Here is a 17,327-nt window from a genome sequence, read left to right as displayed (position 1 = left end):
TAAGCGTCTGACTCTTGATTTCACCTCAAGTCATGACGTCCCGGTTTGTGAGATGGAGACCCAAGTCGGGCTGTGCGCAGACAGCGTGGAGCCTGCTTGGGATTCTCTCTCTCTCTGACCCTCCCCCATTCACATGCACTCTCTCTCTCTCCCTCTCTGTGTCTCAAAATTAAATAAACATTCAAAAAGAAGAAGAAAGAGGTTCCATCTGCCATAAAAGACCCTTGTTCTTTATTCTGACAGCCGGTATTTCCAAATACTGGGTGAATTAGCATGGCAGTCGCTGACTTTACCTCTACACCCATGCATGAGTGACTCAGCAAAACGGTCATGTATTTACCCAGGGACAAATAACTGCTCCTTCCCCCTAATCTAAAAAGAGAGGAGAGCCAGCCACATAGCGCCCATTTGTATAGCGTGGTAAACGTGGCTTGTAGAATGTAATTCCAAGTTCATTCTGGAGGGGGCGTGTGTGTCCCATAACAGCACAAGATTCTTCAATTTGCTCTTTCGGTAACTGGGTGCATTTAAAAGGGCACCACTTCTTTTGGGTACATGGCACCATGCCAGGTCACATGACTTGCCAAGCCGACCATGGGCTGGATGCAGCTGTCCGTGGCTTGCTGAGCGGGGCACCCTAAGGATCCCGGACTGACTTCTTCAGGCTGGCCTTGAAAAGGTGGGGGAAAGAACTACACAGAAGAAAGAGCACCCACCATCGATGACCTGGTCAGATCTGGGTTCAAGTTCTGGTTCTGTCACCCACTAGCTGGGTCATTCGGGACAGGCTGCTTAGCCTCTTTGAGCCTCACAGTTTTCTTTTAAGAAACGAAGACAATACTAACAATGCTCACTGTTTAAACAACATGTAAGGAGCAAAGGGTCGAAGCAAGCAAGATACAAGAACACGTAAATGCCCAGGGACCAGACAAGGGGCGGGAGCGAAGGAGGGGATAAACAACTGGCAAACAGGAAATCTGGAACGCCAAGTGCTGTGGCTTTGAATCCACAATAACTCAATGAATACTACTAGATAATATCTAGTGAATACCTGCTGTAGGCCTGGTACTATGCTTAAACATGTATCATCTCAGTGAATTTCCCAAACAACTTGACCAATTTTTACCCATTTTTTTACTCATTCATCCATGCGTGCGTGCATTCATTCATTCACTTTCAACTTTATTGAGGAATAATTGACGCCATAAGACACTAAATATCTTATAAACGAAAGTTTGTACACTTTCACCTACATTTCCCCATTTCTCCTTCCTCCAGCCCCTCGTAGCCACCGTTCTATTCCCCTTTTCTAGGAAATTGGCTTTTTAATATCAGATTCTACATATAAGTGATTCAGTACAGTATTTGTTTTTCTCTGTCTGGCTTATTTCATTTGGTGTTATGCCCCCCCAGTTTCACCCATGTTGCAAATGGCTGTATTTCCTTACTTTCTTTTGGCTCTTTAATACTCTTTAAAATTTTCCCATCTTCATTTGTTGACAAATCTCTACACTGTTTTCCATAAGGGTTATACTAATTTACATTTCCACCAGCAGTGTATAAGGGCTCCCTTTTCTCAACATCCTTGCCAACATTTGTTATTTCTTGTCTTTTTGACAATAGCCATTCTAGAGGTGACTGGGTGGCTCAGTTGGTTAAGTGCCTTACTCGATTTCAGCTCAGGTCATTATCTCAGGCTTCATGAGTTCAAGACCCGCATCTGGCTCTTGGTTGGTAGCTTGGAGCCTGCTTGGAATTCTGTTTCCCTGTCTCTCTGCCCCTCCCCCGCTCATGATCTCTCTCTCTCTCTCTCTCTCTCTCTCTCTCTCTCTCAAAAATAAATAAACATTAAAAAAGATAATAGCCATTCTAACTGATAGGAGGTAATACTCCATTGTGGTTTTGATTTGCATTCCCTGATGGTGAGTGATGTTGAACATCTTTCCATGCACCTATTGGCCATTTGCATGCCTTCTTTGGGAAAATGCCCTTTTTAAAATTGGATTACTTGATTTTCTGCTATTGAATTATATGACCTTTTTATATATTTTGGTTATTAATCCCTTATCAGATACATGGTTTGCAAATATTTTCTCCTATTCTGTAGGTGGCATTTTCAACATATTGAAATGTTCCCTTCGCTGTGCAGAAGCTTTTTAGTTAGTCCCATTTGTTTATTTTTGCCTTTATTGCCTGTTCTTTTGCTGTCTTATCCAGAAAATCATTGGCCAAGACCAAGGTCAAGGAGCGTTTTCCCTATGTTGTCTTCTAGGAGCTTTATGATTTCAAGTCTTAAATGTAAGTTTTTAATCCATTTCAAGTTAATTTTTGTGAGTGGTATAACGTAAGGGTTCAGCCTCATTCTTTTGCACGTGGCTATCCAGTTATCCAAACACCATGTACTGAAGAGACCATCTTTCCCCCACTGTGTCCATAGCACCCTTGTCAAAATTTAGTTGGCAATAAGAGTGGGTTTCCTTCTGGATCCCTAACACACTGCTCTATGTACCTGTTTTTATGCTAGTACAATACTGTTTTTATTACTATAGCTTTGCAATATAGTTTGAACTCAGGAAGTGTGATGCCTTCACTTTAGTTCTACTTTCATAAGATTGGTTGGGCTATTTGGGGTCTTTGTATTTCCACACAAATTTTAGGATAGGGTTTTTTTTTTTTCTTCTATTTCTGTGAAAAATACCATTGGAATTTTGATAGGGACTGCACCGAATCTACAATTCACTTTGGGCTGTATGGACATATTAATGGTATTAATCCTTCCAATTTGTGAACATAGGTTATCTTTTCATTTATCTGTGTCTTTCTGGGTTGTATCAATATAGAATTGAATTACCATGGGCTAATTTAGTTATTTCTCACAAACCCAAATCTCTGGCTTCCGTAAAGATTATCTGACTTTTATCCGCTTTCACTGAAATCACTGAACACAAGGATCGCTCTTAGCCCTGGGAGAAGCCCATATCAATATGGAAGAGAAAAACACACTAAGCCACATGGACCAATTCACTTCAGCTGAATAACTGATCAGATTAGTTAGCTGTCAGCCAGCACAGAGAATCTGGACTTCAGGATATTGTCCAGATTTTGAGGACTTGACAGACTGAGAATCACTAAACGCTGGACTTTCAGTGATGGGGGGAAGGTATGGTCTGTGCAAATCATGACAGCAACAAGTAGCTGATATTTATTAAAAGCTTAGAACGTGCAAGTCCTGGTTCTAAGGGATTCACATGTCTGACCTCAATCCTTAAAGCAGCCCTATGCGTGGGAACTATTATGATCCCCCCTTTACAGATGAAGAAAATGACTCCCCAAACATTTCAGGTCTCGGCCAAACTTACCCAGCTAGCTAGGATCCAACCCCATGCCATCTGGCTCCGTGTGGTGATTTTAACTACTACTCCATACTTCTCCTGAAAAACCAAGGGCTGCCAGAGAGAAATTTAACCTACTAGATTAAACAAATCGATTAATCGAATCAACATTTGCTTTATCTGTGATTGAGGAATGACATGGACAGAAGCCTGTAGATGTGGATTTAGACAGTAGCGTAGAATGGCATCGGAGTGAGCTCTCTGAACCCTGTTGGTAAAATTACACCACGGTACATCTCTATCGATAGCTTATATCTGTTATTGTCTCAGAAGTTTATAAACTACCATTTTGTCTAAGGTTCTCTTCCCTTGAAATCAGCGAAAACGGAGCTCGTTTTAGTTACTACAGATTTAAACCCGGAGGAGCCACATACCTTGACTACTTTTCTGGAAAGAGTTGTTAATTTTTTCATAGGACTTTGGGTGTATTTCACCGTGATGACTGGAGCCAATGCGAAAAATATCTTAATCCTTTTAGCCAGCTCTGGATTTGTAGAGAATGCTATGAAAGCTGGAAGGGAATTAGACACTAGTTTGTAGGTTTCGAACAAGTCTTCATTCATCGTACATGATAGCAAAAGTAGTCTTATTAAAAAGAACAACAACAGGAACTGAAAAAAACAACAACAACTTAGAGTACCATCTGTAGGAAGAATTCTCTAAACTTCTCAAGGGTGGAATTGACTAATTCAAAATACAGTGACTTTCCTGTCCCTGGAGAATTTAAGTCTACTGGTAGAGAGTGTTGCAGAAAGGGTTCAAACACCCACTGTGGGGCATACCTAGGTAAACCCTGAGGGCCATTCTCCTTTGGCCACGCTCCTTAATACTAGATGACATTGGGCTATGATTGTGGCTTCCCATTCAGTAGCTGGGTGGAGATTTGAGCACGTTACCTCCCCACGCAAGTCTCCGCTTTCCCAATCTGCAAATGTGGAAAACAAGATCCTTCGCGGATGAATCTTTTGAAGGTTAAATTACGTACGCATAAAACTGTTAAATTACGTATGCATAAAAATTACGTATGCAAAAAACGTATGCGTATTATTTGGCATTCTCACCATTAGAAAGGATTTCCAAATTCAACCGTTTGTAACACACGGATGATAGCGATCTCAAATGTTTGTAGGTCGCACGAGAGGTGTGGGGAAGATGCATCGCCTAGCACGGGCGTGGAAAGACCTACTTTACGCCAGAAACCTGATTGGGATCCAGATACAGAAAAGAGCCTGGTGGAAATGGTGTTGGTATTGTTGAGGCGTCTAGCTAATGGGGATCAGGGAAGGGAGCGAGGTGCCTCGTGGCATTGCCCACACGGCCTCAGTGCCTCTCGGAACTGCAAAAAACACTGATGGTGACATTTCGTCCCCACGATCTGTAATTCTCTGCTTTCTTTTTGGTGTCCTCATTAGACTGCAAGCTCTTTAAGGGAAAGATGCATATGATTTTTGTCTCTGTCTCCCCAGCATCTAAACCGGTGTGACAAATGTGTGTGGTATACACAAATGAATAATTCTCTCTCCCTCGGACTTAGCTATCAATCTCCAACAATCTCCAAATTCAACGCGGGGAGGGGGGGCAGCCTGTGTGTGTGTGTGTGTGTGTGTGTGTGTGTGTGTGTGTGTATCCCTGTTGTCATCCTTGTTTTAGTTACTTCAGAAACCAGCCAGAGGGTTTCCCAGATCGAGTCCACAAGCTAGAGACACTGCGCAGAGGGAGGTAGCGCTGACCCCTTCCGTGAACACAGAAGGTCCTCTGACAGTCTCAGGTCACCCCTGCCCAAACACACCGATGGTGGTGCCTTGGGAGTGGCCCACGTAGTAGAGTCGCTCTTGTCCCGTTTTCTCTGCAATAAAATTGATTGTGGCTGGAAGGTCGTAGTTAGCCATCTCATCCAAACTGCCAAAGAGAAAGAACAACAAAATTGGAGAAAAAGCACCTCACTGTCAGGCCTAGAGTGTTCGAACACCTTTACTGCAGCCACAGATACTTGGCATTGCCCAAGTATCTTGTCGATTTAAGACTGGAGTCAATATATAGCATTAGGCATCTCTGCAACTTCTGAGGATGTCACCTTGATTGCAAGAGTAACAGGGTTAAGAAACCAGAGTCAGAAAAATCTGCTTTGCAGAGGCCCACAGAGGATCTTCCTGTAAGGCTGGTCATGTTTCTCCTCACTCTACGGCAGATTTACCAAACTCCCTTGAAAAGAACAATTCCTGGAATGCCTACGTTGTAAACAGAATAAAGCAAGTAGATTTGTAGACCTCAGCCTGGGCAGACTGCCTCGGAATTTCCGGGGAAGAGGCCTGGTGATCTGCACGTTTGCACAGGGCCTCTTTTCCTGTGCAGAGTTGGGAAAACGCTCCCCTAGGGCATATCCTCATGCTGTCTGTCATCACCCATGACACAACAGCACTGGAGTGTGGAGTCAGGAAATGCCATGTGGCTTCTAAGAATGAAACCAAGGAACAAATGACTTCAGGGACCTTCAAGGCAGGCTTCTTAGCTCCTGTGTCAGCACAGACCTTCCTGCTGTAATGAAGCAGCCGTGCCCCAGGGGCACTGCTCCTCAGTCATTCTGTGGTCAGGTTTTCTCTTTCTTTCCCCGGGACCTGGCTCCAGGGACGGCTTCAGCCCCGCCAGCCTATGGTTTGTTCACTACGGAGTGAGTCAACATTTAAAATACCATCCGCGCAAACTCACTCTAGGCTCCCTCTTGGCTTATCAGGGATGTCTGGCTCCCAGAATTTTCGCCCAGAATCTTGTTTCTGGTCCCATTTCTCGATTGGTTTCCTTTTTCCTCTTTAGTAAGCACACCTTGTAACCTTCCTTTGGGGTCCACACTGACAAAGTGAGAGTCCTGGAGGTAATCTTTCTAAAGATGACCTTTGCGTTTTGATTTTTTTTTTGCATATATACCTTGCACACACACGCCCTCCAGACACCAACACATGGGCTTTTTATTTCTTTTACTTATTAAATTTTTTTTTAATTTTTAAATTTTAAAGCTGGCTTTAAATTGAAGCTGGCTCCAGGCTCTGAGCTGTCAGCACAGAGCCCAACGCGGAGCTTGAACTCATGAGACATGAGATCTTGACCTGAACGGAAGTCAGATGCTTAAATGACTGAGCTACCCAGGTGCCCCAACAAGTGGGATTTTTAACACAAACATCAGTGCAATGAATAAGGACACTTTCTTCAGAGCCTGGGTAGAGGGAGATACGTTTGTTTCTTTCTTGAGTATTCCACTGGGTGTATTTGCACAGTAAGGGAAAAATCAAAGGGTGTTGGTCCATATAAATGAACAAAGCAGGGGCACTTGGGTAGCTCGCTTGGTTGAGCGTCTGACTCTTGGTTTCAGCTCAGGTCATGATCTTGTGGTTTGTGAGATCAAGCCCCACATTGGGCTCTGCGCTGACAGCACGGAGCCTGCTTGGGATTCTCCTTCTCCCTCTCTCTGCCCTTCCCCTGCTTGTGCTCTCTCTCTCTGTCTGTCTCAAAATAAATACACATTAAAAAAAGAGATGAATGAACAAAGTACACACTTCATCAGTACGTATCTCTTTACCTGAAGGCCCAGAATTCTCGTGATTTGGGTGAAAATTTCAAGTGTTTTCTGGACCAGGTGTTCCCCCGGCTGTTCCCCAGCCACACGTCATAACCGATATCCGCCAGAAGGAAAGCCAAGCTGTTGTTCGGAAGGTTGCAAATCCAGTTACTGGCAGACGCAATTAACCCGTGTTGCAAATACACGACAGGCTTTGGAGCTGCAAGACAGGGGCGACAAGAATTTAATGTGTGAACCCTCCGAGCATCTATCGGAAAATTCTGTTCCTGACTTCCTCTGATATAGGACAGAGGTTAAGGGATGAAATGTGGCACGGGGTAAACCTGGGTTCTAGTCTTTTATGAACTACTTACTTGGGCAAATTATTTATCCTCTCGTGTCTTGTTTTCCGCCTTGTAAAATTCTGATTTAAATAATGTATTGTGTTGTTCCATAGGTGCTGGAGTCAGGCTGTTCTTGCTTAGAATCGATTCCTCCCAGCACTAACCCCTTTGTGCCTCAGTTAACTGATCTGTATAATGGGCAACAGTAACAAATGCTATCTCATAGTAGAGTCACAGGAATTAAATTAGGATAAAAATACATAAGAGACTGTCCAACACAATAAATCATTTCCCCTATTATTATTATTATTATTATTTCTACGAATAACATTTTATTTCTCAAGGAGTCTCTGATTAGAAAACTAAATTTTTCTCAGAATAATAACAGAAACAATAAACACGTCAATTTTGAATATTGACGAGTGCCAGGCACTAGGCTAGATTTTACACACAACCGCATCGTTTCATTTACATCGTCGGGAAGCAAAATGCAGAGATGTTCAGTGAAATGTTATGTGACGTAAAGTTGTTAACTTGATATAAAAGTCCTGCTCACAATGTAGAATTGGAGAAGCTTGACTGAGGAGAAAAGAAAAGGAGGAGGTAGGGAGGTGGTGTTGAGACACAGAGAGTACAGAGAGAAGGGACTGCCATGTTCCCGGCTTTTACAAATGGTTTGTGGTCCTGTGCTGGTACCCACGACCCCCTGAGCTCACTGTGGGGCTAGCCCAGCTTCCCGAGATCGGACAGGCTACACTGGGAGATACTCTGGAAGAGGCTCTGGCCACCACGACCCAAGGAACCGAAGTCTATGTCCATTCAATCAAACTTTCCAGGGAATGGAAAGAAGAGGTGTTACTAATTCTCCTAAATCCTTGCCAAAGAGCAGTCAGAGGCCGTAGGCCCTCTCTGATCTGAGCCCCCACAGCTTCTCATCGTACAGACAGCCGTCCAGCTCACGCGTCTTGGCAGCTACCTTCCCTGGCAGAACTGAAATCGAGTTTGGGCAGGCAGCGTTCTCAGGAGTGTTTACAAAGGTCATGGAGTTTTCTGGGGGCTGGCGGTTGGTTCTATAAAGTCAACAACATCTCCCTCTGGTTTTGAAAATCTAGATTTTCTCTTCACATGATTAAGGATTGTGATACTGGGAGGTTTTGTTATACAACACCCCCAAAGTATCGAAGGAGCTAAGAAATGAGAGAAGAAAGCAAATAGTGGCTTTGCCAAGTGACTTCCTCTTTCCTCTACAGGGATCCATCTTGATTGTAGGGAACTAGAAATGGGTGTTTAGGGGCGCCTGGGTGGCGCAGTCGGTTAAGCGTCCGACTTCAACCAGGTCACGATCTCGCGGTCCGTGAGTTCGAGCCCCGCATCAGGCTCTGGGCTGATGGCTCAGAGCCTGGAGCCTGTTTCCGATTCTGTGTCTCCCTCTCTCTCTGCCCCTCCCCCGTTCATGCTCTGTCTCTCTCTCTGTCCCAAAAATAAATAAACGTTGAAAAAAAAATTAAAAAAAAAAAAAAAGAAATGGGTGTTTAATTAAGTTTAAGTATAGTACGAATAGGGTCAGACTTGCTTTAAAAACTTTTTAATATTGGGGCGCCTGGGTGGCTCAGTTGGTTAAGCGTCCGACTTCAGCTCAGGTCACGATCTTGCGGTCCGCGAGTTCGAGCCCCGTGTCGGGCTCTGGGCTGATGGCTCAGAGCCTGGAGCCTGCTTCCGATTCTGTGTTCCCCTCTCTCTCTGCCCCTCCCCCGTTCATGCTGTGTCTCTCTGTCTCAAAAAAAAAAATAATTAAAAAAATTTTTTGTAATATTTATTTATTTTTGAGAGAGAGAGACACAGAGCAGCAGGGGAGGGGCAGAGAGAGAAAAGGAGACACAGAATCGGAAGCAGGTTCCAGGCTCTGAGCTGTCAGCACAGAGCCCGATGCAGGGCTTGAACCCACAGACCGTGAGATCATGACCTGAGTTGAAGTCAGACGCTTAACTGACTCAGCCACCCAGGAGCCCCGGGTCAGATTTACTTCGAAAATGAAGTCCCAATGCCTTAGGAAGAGAACTAATTACAAGTGAAGCAAGTTGAAAAGCTATCATAGTAGCTGAAGCAAAAGATGATGATCATGTCCAAGCTGAGAGGAGTTTTTGGAGGAGAGAGAAATTTAGATGCAAAATTGATAGATCTTGGTGATTGGCTGGATATAGGAAACAAGGGAGAAAAAAGTGTCAAGGTGACTCTTAGGGTTCTGGTTTTTAAGCCTGAAGAGAGGGTATCTCTAGAATACCGTGTGTGTGTGTGTGTGTGTGTGTGTGTGTGTGTGTGTGTTGGAAGGAAGACAAAATGGTGGAGAAAAAAAAAAAGACTACATAAACAGTGTACAATTGACTTTTGAACACCATAGGTTTGAACCTTGTTGGGTCCCCTTATATGTGGATGTTTTTTTGAGAAATACAGTACAATACTAGAAATGTATTTTCTATTCCCTAAGATTTTTCTAACAACATTTTCCTCTCTCTACCCTACTTCATTATAATAATACAATATATAATATGTATAACGTACAAAATATATGTTAATTGACTGTCTATGTTCTTGATAAGGCTTCCGGTCAACATTAGATTATTAGTAGTGAAGTTTTGGGGGAGTCAAAAGTTATATGTGAGCGTTCAACTGCTTGGAATGGGGGTAATAGTGTCCCTCACCCCCCTGTTGTTTTAGCCAACTGTATATCTAACTGCTTTCAAAAGTCCCAAGGATTATACAAGTGAAATGGAGTCTAGCGGTGGAGGTGATGAGTTTCTTCTGGAACAGGCCAGACTATTTCAGAACAAAGGCTACCCTGGTACTGTGAGCAGACCTAGGAATCTCTGCTTTAGGCATGATTCCTTCCAAAACAAAATAAATCCTACTTTTTCTCGGACATCCTCTTCCATGGGGAATCCTGTAGATTCCGAGGACATAACCATCCTTGGTCACAACGTCATACTCTTCATAAGGATAACCCCAGTAGGAAATAATCTGGCTCTGAAAAGAGGGGAGAAAAATAGACCCATTCATGATGTCATGTCTTGATAAACTGCAATGTGGTACTTTAAGTTATACAACTACTGTTCCATGACGTCCTGGGACAGAATGCAGCAGGAAAATCAGGATAACTTGAGGAGGGTTTTAGGAAGAGGTTGCATATAGAAGCATGGCAAGGCGAGGTAGGGTGACTGTACATCCTGGTTTGCCTGGCTTGGTATTATGAATGCACCCAGGGTTCACTCTCAAAATGTTTGCAAACGAATTATATGGTCATCTGATGAGGGAAACCATGGGGGATTGTGTGGTACCCTGTGGCTAGTTACGAGTGAGTTGTTCCCGACCACCCATGAAGGGAGGTGGGAGAAAGTGGTCACCAGGCCCAGAGTGAGACAGAGAGAAAACGGCACGTGGAGAGGAAGTGTGGCCTTTGGCAGAAGGGCACAGCCCGCTTAGGGTGACCTCATGGAGGAATCCAGGGCTCTAGGAAAAGCTAAGGACAAAAGGAAAGTCTGAGTAAGTAGAGCTCCAAAGCTCACGCCTTTACCACAGGATTCTGCATTTGCCCATGCAACGTGCACCAGAGGTGTGCATATATTATGGGACTATTTAAAACAGTGGTTATGAGCCTAGATTCTAGAGACAAACTGTACAGCATCGAATTCCCGCTCTTTCTCTTGTTAGCCAGGCAACTTTGGGCAAGTTATTTAACCTTTTTGTCCCTCTTTTCCCTCAACTGTGAAATGAAAATAATACTAGTGTTTTTTCACAGATGTGTTCTGAGGGTTATACATAAAATATCTAGAACAATGCCTGGCACGGCATAAGTGCTCTATAGATGCTTATAATTCTTGTCATCTTTATAGAATAATTAAGAACCAAAAAGCACCCAGGCCAGGAAGGAAGAGAATGTGTGCGAATATGACAGGAAGAGGGAAATTTCGATTCGAGGACATATAGCCATGGACTGTGAGTTCAGCCATGTAGGAGGTTAGGGGCACCTGCTGGATAGTGTGGCGAGAGGAACACACAGGAGACAATAATTAGAAACTTTGACAATTTCATTCTTCTTAAAGTTCTAACACAAACTTGGCACTGGTGAGGACATCAATGGTGCATAAGGTATACAAGCTGTGGAGCATCCCATTGGAATGAAGCCCTAATGGTGGACATTGTCAGTCATTTGCCTCTTTTTCTTTTTCTCTCTTCCTTCCTTTCCTCCCTCCCTCCTTTCTTTCCCTCCTTCCCCCTTTTCTTTCTTTCTTTCTTTCTTATATTCTTTGACTAGCACACTATTCCATTCCACTTTTGATATAAATTTAATATAAATTTCTGATATAAATACATTTTGATATAAAGGTCATCAGTATGAACTCTTGAGACTGCTCTTCAGGAAACCACCATCAGATGGTAGCTCAAGCCACCAGGAAAGGGAATATTACTGGCCCAACTTGGCTTGGGTCTTTCAAAGCTTAGATTAGCAACTTTCAGCTACTGGCTAACCACACCAGGGAAAGGGGAGGAAGCACAGATTTAGTCGATGTAGAACTGGTTGTAGACAAGCACATCGATAATATCTAAATTATTGTATATAAAATGATGATAAATTAATACTTCTTTATCTGAATGTTTTCTTCTTAATGAATGACTTACAATATTCATAGTAGCCTCAGGATTTGTGATGCCTCCTTTCTTGTGATAACCATGTATGGGTCCAAGAAGCAGCATCCAGTAGGCTGCTGCTAAAAGCTGCCACATTGTGGGGGCTCTGCCTGGGAAAAAAAATATTAACATATGTGTCATCAAACAGAATTCTGAAAGTGAACTTTGCTAGAATCCTTCTACAATACTACTGCGGGAGAGCATGGGAACATGCTTGTAGGTTACACTTTACCAGGCAATAAACTTAATATTCAAGACTCATTCCATGACAAATCAGAAAGTATAAATTTTTACTAAGAAAGACGGAAGGAAAGAAGGAAAAAAAGAAAGGAAGGAAGTCAACTTCAAGTAAGTCTCCAATAGGCAGCTGAACAAAAGAAGGGAATGTAGAATTTGCAGAAAGAGAAATATAATGGCCAATATATTAATAAAGCACACTTAATATCTCTAGTTATCAGATAACGTAATTCCTTTTCTTCTGATCAGGGGAGTGAGTGCTGGCATAACCTTTATGGAAAGAAATTTATTAGCATGTCTTGCAAATTTAAAAATATTCATCGGGGCGCCTGAGTGGCTCGGTCGGTTAGGCATCCGACTTCGGCTCAGGTCCTGATCCCACGGTCGGTGAGTTCGAGCCCCGCGTCGGGCTCTGTGCAGACAGCTCAGAGCCTGGAGCCTGTTTCGGATTCTGTGTCTCCCTCTCTCTCTGCCCCTCCCCTGTTCATTCTCTGTCTCTCTCTGTCTCGGAAATAAATCAACTTAAAAAAAAAAACTTAAAAATATTCATGTCTTATTGCTTCTTGGCCTTTTGGCTAAGATCTGTTCTTTTCAGTGTAATATCTGATGCATCTTTTATCTGAGGACAATATATTAAATAGATTTTTGGAACTAGAAGAGGGAATAGGAGCTTGCTCCGTTCCCTCCATGCATCACCCTGGTATTGCTGTTAAATCCAGGAACGGTGCACCCCCTGGGGGGGAACAAAAAAAAATTCGTATATTTCATTCAGTAATTCTATCTCCAGCAGTCTAGCCAAAGGAAAAACAATGTATGTGTAATAATAAAAAAATATATTATAAAATTGTTCCTGACTATATATCTTAATATAGTGAAATTTACCACATAAGAGATCGATAAAATAAATTATGGGTGAGAAAGAATGGAATTATTCAACCACCAAGTATGGTTATAAGTGGTATGTGAAATTTCTATTATATAATATTGAGAGAAAAGCGATGTAAATTGTGCATATATTTTGAAGCCCAGTGATAAAACAAATTATAAAGAGGGAAAAAAAAGAAAGAAAAAGAGAAACCCCTCATGATTGACCCCAAGACCTGACCTTTACTGTCCACCTGCATGTACCTGTCTATATTTGTCCACACTTTCCTAAAGTTCTTGTTTAAGAACAGAGGGAGAGCTGTGGTGGCCCAGACCACCCAGACCAGTTTGAACTCCACCCCTGACTCACACCTGCACAGAGGACCATGCTGTGACCAGCTGCTAACCTCTACCTCATTATAATACTAAAATCTCCACCCAAGGAGGAGCAGAAGACTCATTTACATAACATACAACCTGTGTATAAGCATGTTTCCTTAAGGTGCAGGTACGACCTTATGCCTACCTCCATATTGGATGACGAGGCTCCTCTCTCTAAATATTCATCCTAACCCTACGTGAAAGGAGCCCATCCCACTGGGCATTCCCGGCTTTGGAAGTTATTCCCCGTGATCTCCTTATTTGCTGCCCATAAAGTTTATTTTGTGCGACCACATAGACCAGTCTCTACCTATGACTCACCAAGGAGTGAAGTCATGTGAGTTCAGTTACATAAGCACCAAATTTTAATTACGGTTATATTTAGATGGTGACTGTTTGGGTGATCACTTTCTCATTTCCTAGGACTTTCCATGCTTTGTAATTTTTTAATTTTATTTTTATTTTTTGAGAGAGAGAGAGAGAGAGCACGTGCACGCACACATCTGTGCGTGAGCAGGGGAGGGGCAGAGAGGGAGGAAGAGAGAGAATCTCAAGCAGGCTCCCCGCTCAGCTGGAGCCCAACACGGGGCTCAATCTCACGACCCTAAGATCATGACCTGAGCTGAAATCAAGAGTTGGATGCTCAGTCAACTGAGCCATCCAGGCTGGATGGAAATTCTGGAAACGATGGGGGAGAAAGATGATTATATTCCTCATTTGGCTTTGAAACCACCTAAGTTTATTTTTTTAACTAAAAAAAAAAAAATTTTTTTTTATTTTAGAGAGAGAGAGAGAGCACATGAGCAGAGGAGAGGGGCAGAAGGAGAGAAAGAGAATCTTAAGCAGGCTCCACACTCAGCACAGAGCCTGACATGGGGCCGGATCCCACGACAACGAGATCATCACCTGAGCTGAAATCAAGACTCTGACACTTAACTGACTGATCCACCCAGCTGCCCTGAAACCACTTAAGTTTAAAAGCAACAAAATGAAGACAGATGGTAAGTCGCAGCCGGTAGGAAATGGAAGCATTTTTCAGAAGATGCCTTCAGTATTGTCATAGAAAATTCCATAAATTTCTCTCTTGGATTCATCAAGATCATAATCTCTATTGAGTATATGTATGAGTATAATTAATGTATAGTATAATTAATACGATTAATGTAGTAAATACATACTTTTATATCAACATAGCACATTTGTATGTAACTAATATTGATTAATAGAACTTAACTCTGGTTGATCACAATGGTAGTGTTAACACCACCAACAGTAACAATGATCACTATCGCAACTGTTGAGAGCCGATTATGTGCCAAATTAGGTGTCAGACATATATGATCTCATTTCATTCTCAAAATTATCCCAAGAGATAAGAAATATCATCTCCACTTTATTTCAAATGAAATTGCGTCTCAGAGAGGTCAAGTCACGTGCCTGGGCTCAAACAGAGTGATGGCAGCAGAATCTGACTCTTGTTGCCAGACTGTGAAGGAAATTTGCCGACCATTTTGTGCCCTTGACCAACTGGTGGATGCGGAAAAGGTTTACAGGGCCCTCTGGCTACTAAGTGCCTGATTAGTATAGGCATCATGATTACCATTAAAAAAAAACCCGCCCCAAACCCCACAGTGATAATGATAACTCTTAGAATCCACCCCAGCCAAAGTGAATGAGACTCTGTGGGGGTGTCCAGGGATCTGCATTTTCAGATTCCAAGTGATTCATATGTCCTCCAGTGAGTGAGAAACAGCTAGGTGGCTGGTTTCCTTGCGAACAGAAATGTTTTCCTTCTCATTTCTGTCTCTCCGGAGCTAGCACGGAGGGTCTCACAAACCGTGAGATTACAGCATGGAGGTTCTTATGAAGGCTTGTCAAATAAATAAATGGGTGAAAGACTGAATGAGTGCACGACTTAATCTTAAAGATGACCCCATGCTGACTCACTATTTCGTCCATCAGGGAGCCCTCTTGCTCAGGTGTAGACACAACAGGGAGAACCGGAAACGGAGCTCCACACAGGCTCTAACTAGAACCCATTGTACTTACTCTTTATCGCACTTCCCTGAGGCATTGACCAAGACGTTTTGCAAGAACATTCCAACCAGCAGACCAGAAAAGCCCTGATGGCAATAACGAAAGGCCTAGAAGACCACCCCCACAGGTGCCCTTCCCGGCCTGTGGCTACACCCCCCCATCCAAGACGGAGCACCCTGCCTCCTCTCCTGCACGTACCCCTCCCCCGTCCCCAAACTCTCCCATGAAACCCTAGGTGTCCTTGCCACAGAGAGGTGGGTTGTTAAGACAGGAGCCTGTCACCTCCCCCAGCTGCCGCCTCTCCCCCCCGCCCCAAATTAATCCTTTTCTCTCTTCCAAACCCTTGTCGGGATTCTCTTGAGCCAAGTTTATCTGAGTTTGTTGGGCAACAGTGCTGGCAGGCCAGCCCAGAACTCTGTTCTTTATTCGTCGGGATCCCTGGGCACCCCCGGAGGGAAGCTGGCCTTCGGAGTTCCAGGGCTTACCTGCTTGTTCCCCGAGTCCGCTGCTGTGATCATGGATCAGTAACAATTCCTACCCGCCCCCACCCCCCATCCCTTCATGGGTCCTCTCTGACAGGTAGGCTTTGAAGAGTTGATTACACCCTTAACTCAGGATTTATCTTATGGGAAATCATTAGGGAGTTTTTTGTCTTTAACGGTCTTTTGTCTCAAAGCATTTACAATTTAGATGCCCTGGTTTCTGCAGAGTGGTTGGCATTTGAGGCCTCTGAGTTACAATCCTTGCAATCCTTGCAAGTGAATCTGATGGGCACGCTGGAGAGCCGAGGTGGGGGGTGGGGGGGTGGGAGGAGGGGGAGCGGGGGAGGGGTCCTGTGCAGAGGAGGAGCGCTAGGTGGCTTCACCGGGGTGCAGCTGGTAGAAAGAGCTGGAGTCTTCCCAAGGGATGGCGCAAGAATGTACCGGTCATGACAGGCTGTGCTTTGCAGCCGTGACATAGAGCCCCTTTGGCCGCTTTGTTTCATACCTCTGTGCAATGGGTCTGGGTTTGGAAGGGCGACGTGTCCCGACAAGAGGAGCCTGCGTGTTCCATCCTGTGGCAGGTTCTAACCCAACAACCTTTCTTCAGGCACCCCTCCCCAGGCCTCTGCTTACCTGGCCCTTCCAGGGGTGCCCTGCTCGGCCCTATCTGAGCCTCATAGTATTAGCTATCACTGTCGGGTGAGTCTGCCCGACTTAGACACCTCTCCTTCGCGACACTCCAAGAGTCCTCGTATTTCTCTGACGTGTTTCCATGACAGCATCTCACGTTGACATCCTGCTGATTCACAGCGGTGCCCTGAGATGTTAGGACTAAGAGCGCAGACACGATAAGTGCCAGGGGTGCTCAGTCCTTAAAGGTGAGATCCTGGGGCCTCAAGTCGCCAGACTTGGTCAACACAGGTTATGGGTATTTTAGATTTATTTATATAGAGAGATTATATATTAGACATATATATATATATAATCTATCTACCTATCTATAATCTATCTATATAATCTATCTATATATATAATCTATCTATATATAATCTATCTATATATATAATCTATCCATATTTATAATCTATCTATATAATCTATCTATATATATAATCTATCTATAATCTATATATATACAATCTATATACATATATATTATCTATATATATAATCTATCTATATATAATCTATCTATATATATAATCTATCTGTAATGTAATCTATATATATATATAATCTACATATATACAATCTATCTATAATCTATATACATATATATTATCTACATATATATAATCTATCTATATAAACTATCTATATATAATCTATATATATAATCTATCTATATATAATCTAT

General features: G+C 43.2%; 1 protein-coding gene and 1 pseudogene across 7 annotated transcripts in view; one reads left to right on the top strand and one right to left on the bottom strand.

The window, feature by feature from the left end:
* The window catches only part of LIPK (lipase family member K), a 49,359-nt gene that overhangs the window by 12,980 nt on the left and 19,052 nt on the right, over positions 1 to 17,327 (bottom strand). For all 7 annotated transcript variants that reach the window (XM_040454251.1, XM_040454250.1, XM_040454248.1 and 4 more), the window contains 5 exons: positions 11,961 to 12,079; positions 10,193 to 10,307; positions 6,964 to 7,162; positions 5,182 to 5,291; positions 3,767 to 3,903 (listed from right to left, as the gene is read on the bottom strand). In XM_040454251.1, coding sequence (XP_040310185.1) covers positions 3,767 to 3,903; positions 5,182 to 5,291; positions 6,964 to 7,162; positions 10,193 to 10,307; positions 11,961 to 12,065 — 666 coding nt within the window. In that variant the 5' untranslated portion in view covers positions 12,066 to 12,079. The remainder of the gene's footprint in view (positions 1 to 3,766; positions 3,904 to 5,181; positions 5,292 to 6,963; positions 7,163 to 10,192; positions 10,308 to 11,960; positions 12,080 to 17,327) is intronic.
* Positions 12,762 to 12,941, top strand: LOC121016610 (uncharacterized; annotated as a pseudogene).

The sequence above is a fragment of the Herpailurus yagouaroundi genome, unplaced genomic scaffold, assembly GCF_014898765.1.
Source record: "Herpailurus yagouaroundi ecotype Mexico unplaced genomic scaffold, PumYag 211, whole genome shotgun sequence".
In the NCBI taxonomy this organism is placed as follows: Eukaryota; Metazoa; Chordata; class Mammalia; order Carnivora; family Felidae; genus Herpailurus; species Herpailurus yagouaroundi.
The sequence above is the reverse complement of the archived record's forward strand: the minus strand, read 5'-3'. Positions and strand labels throughout refer to the sequence as shown.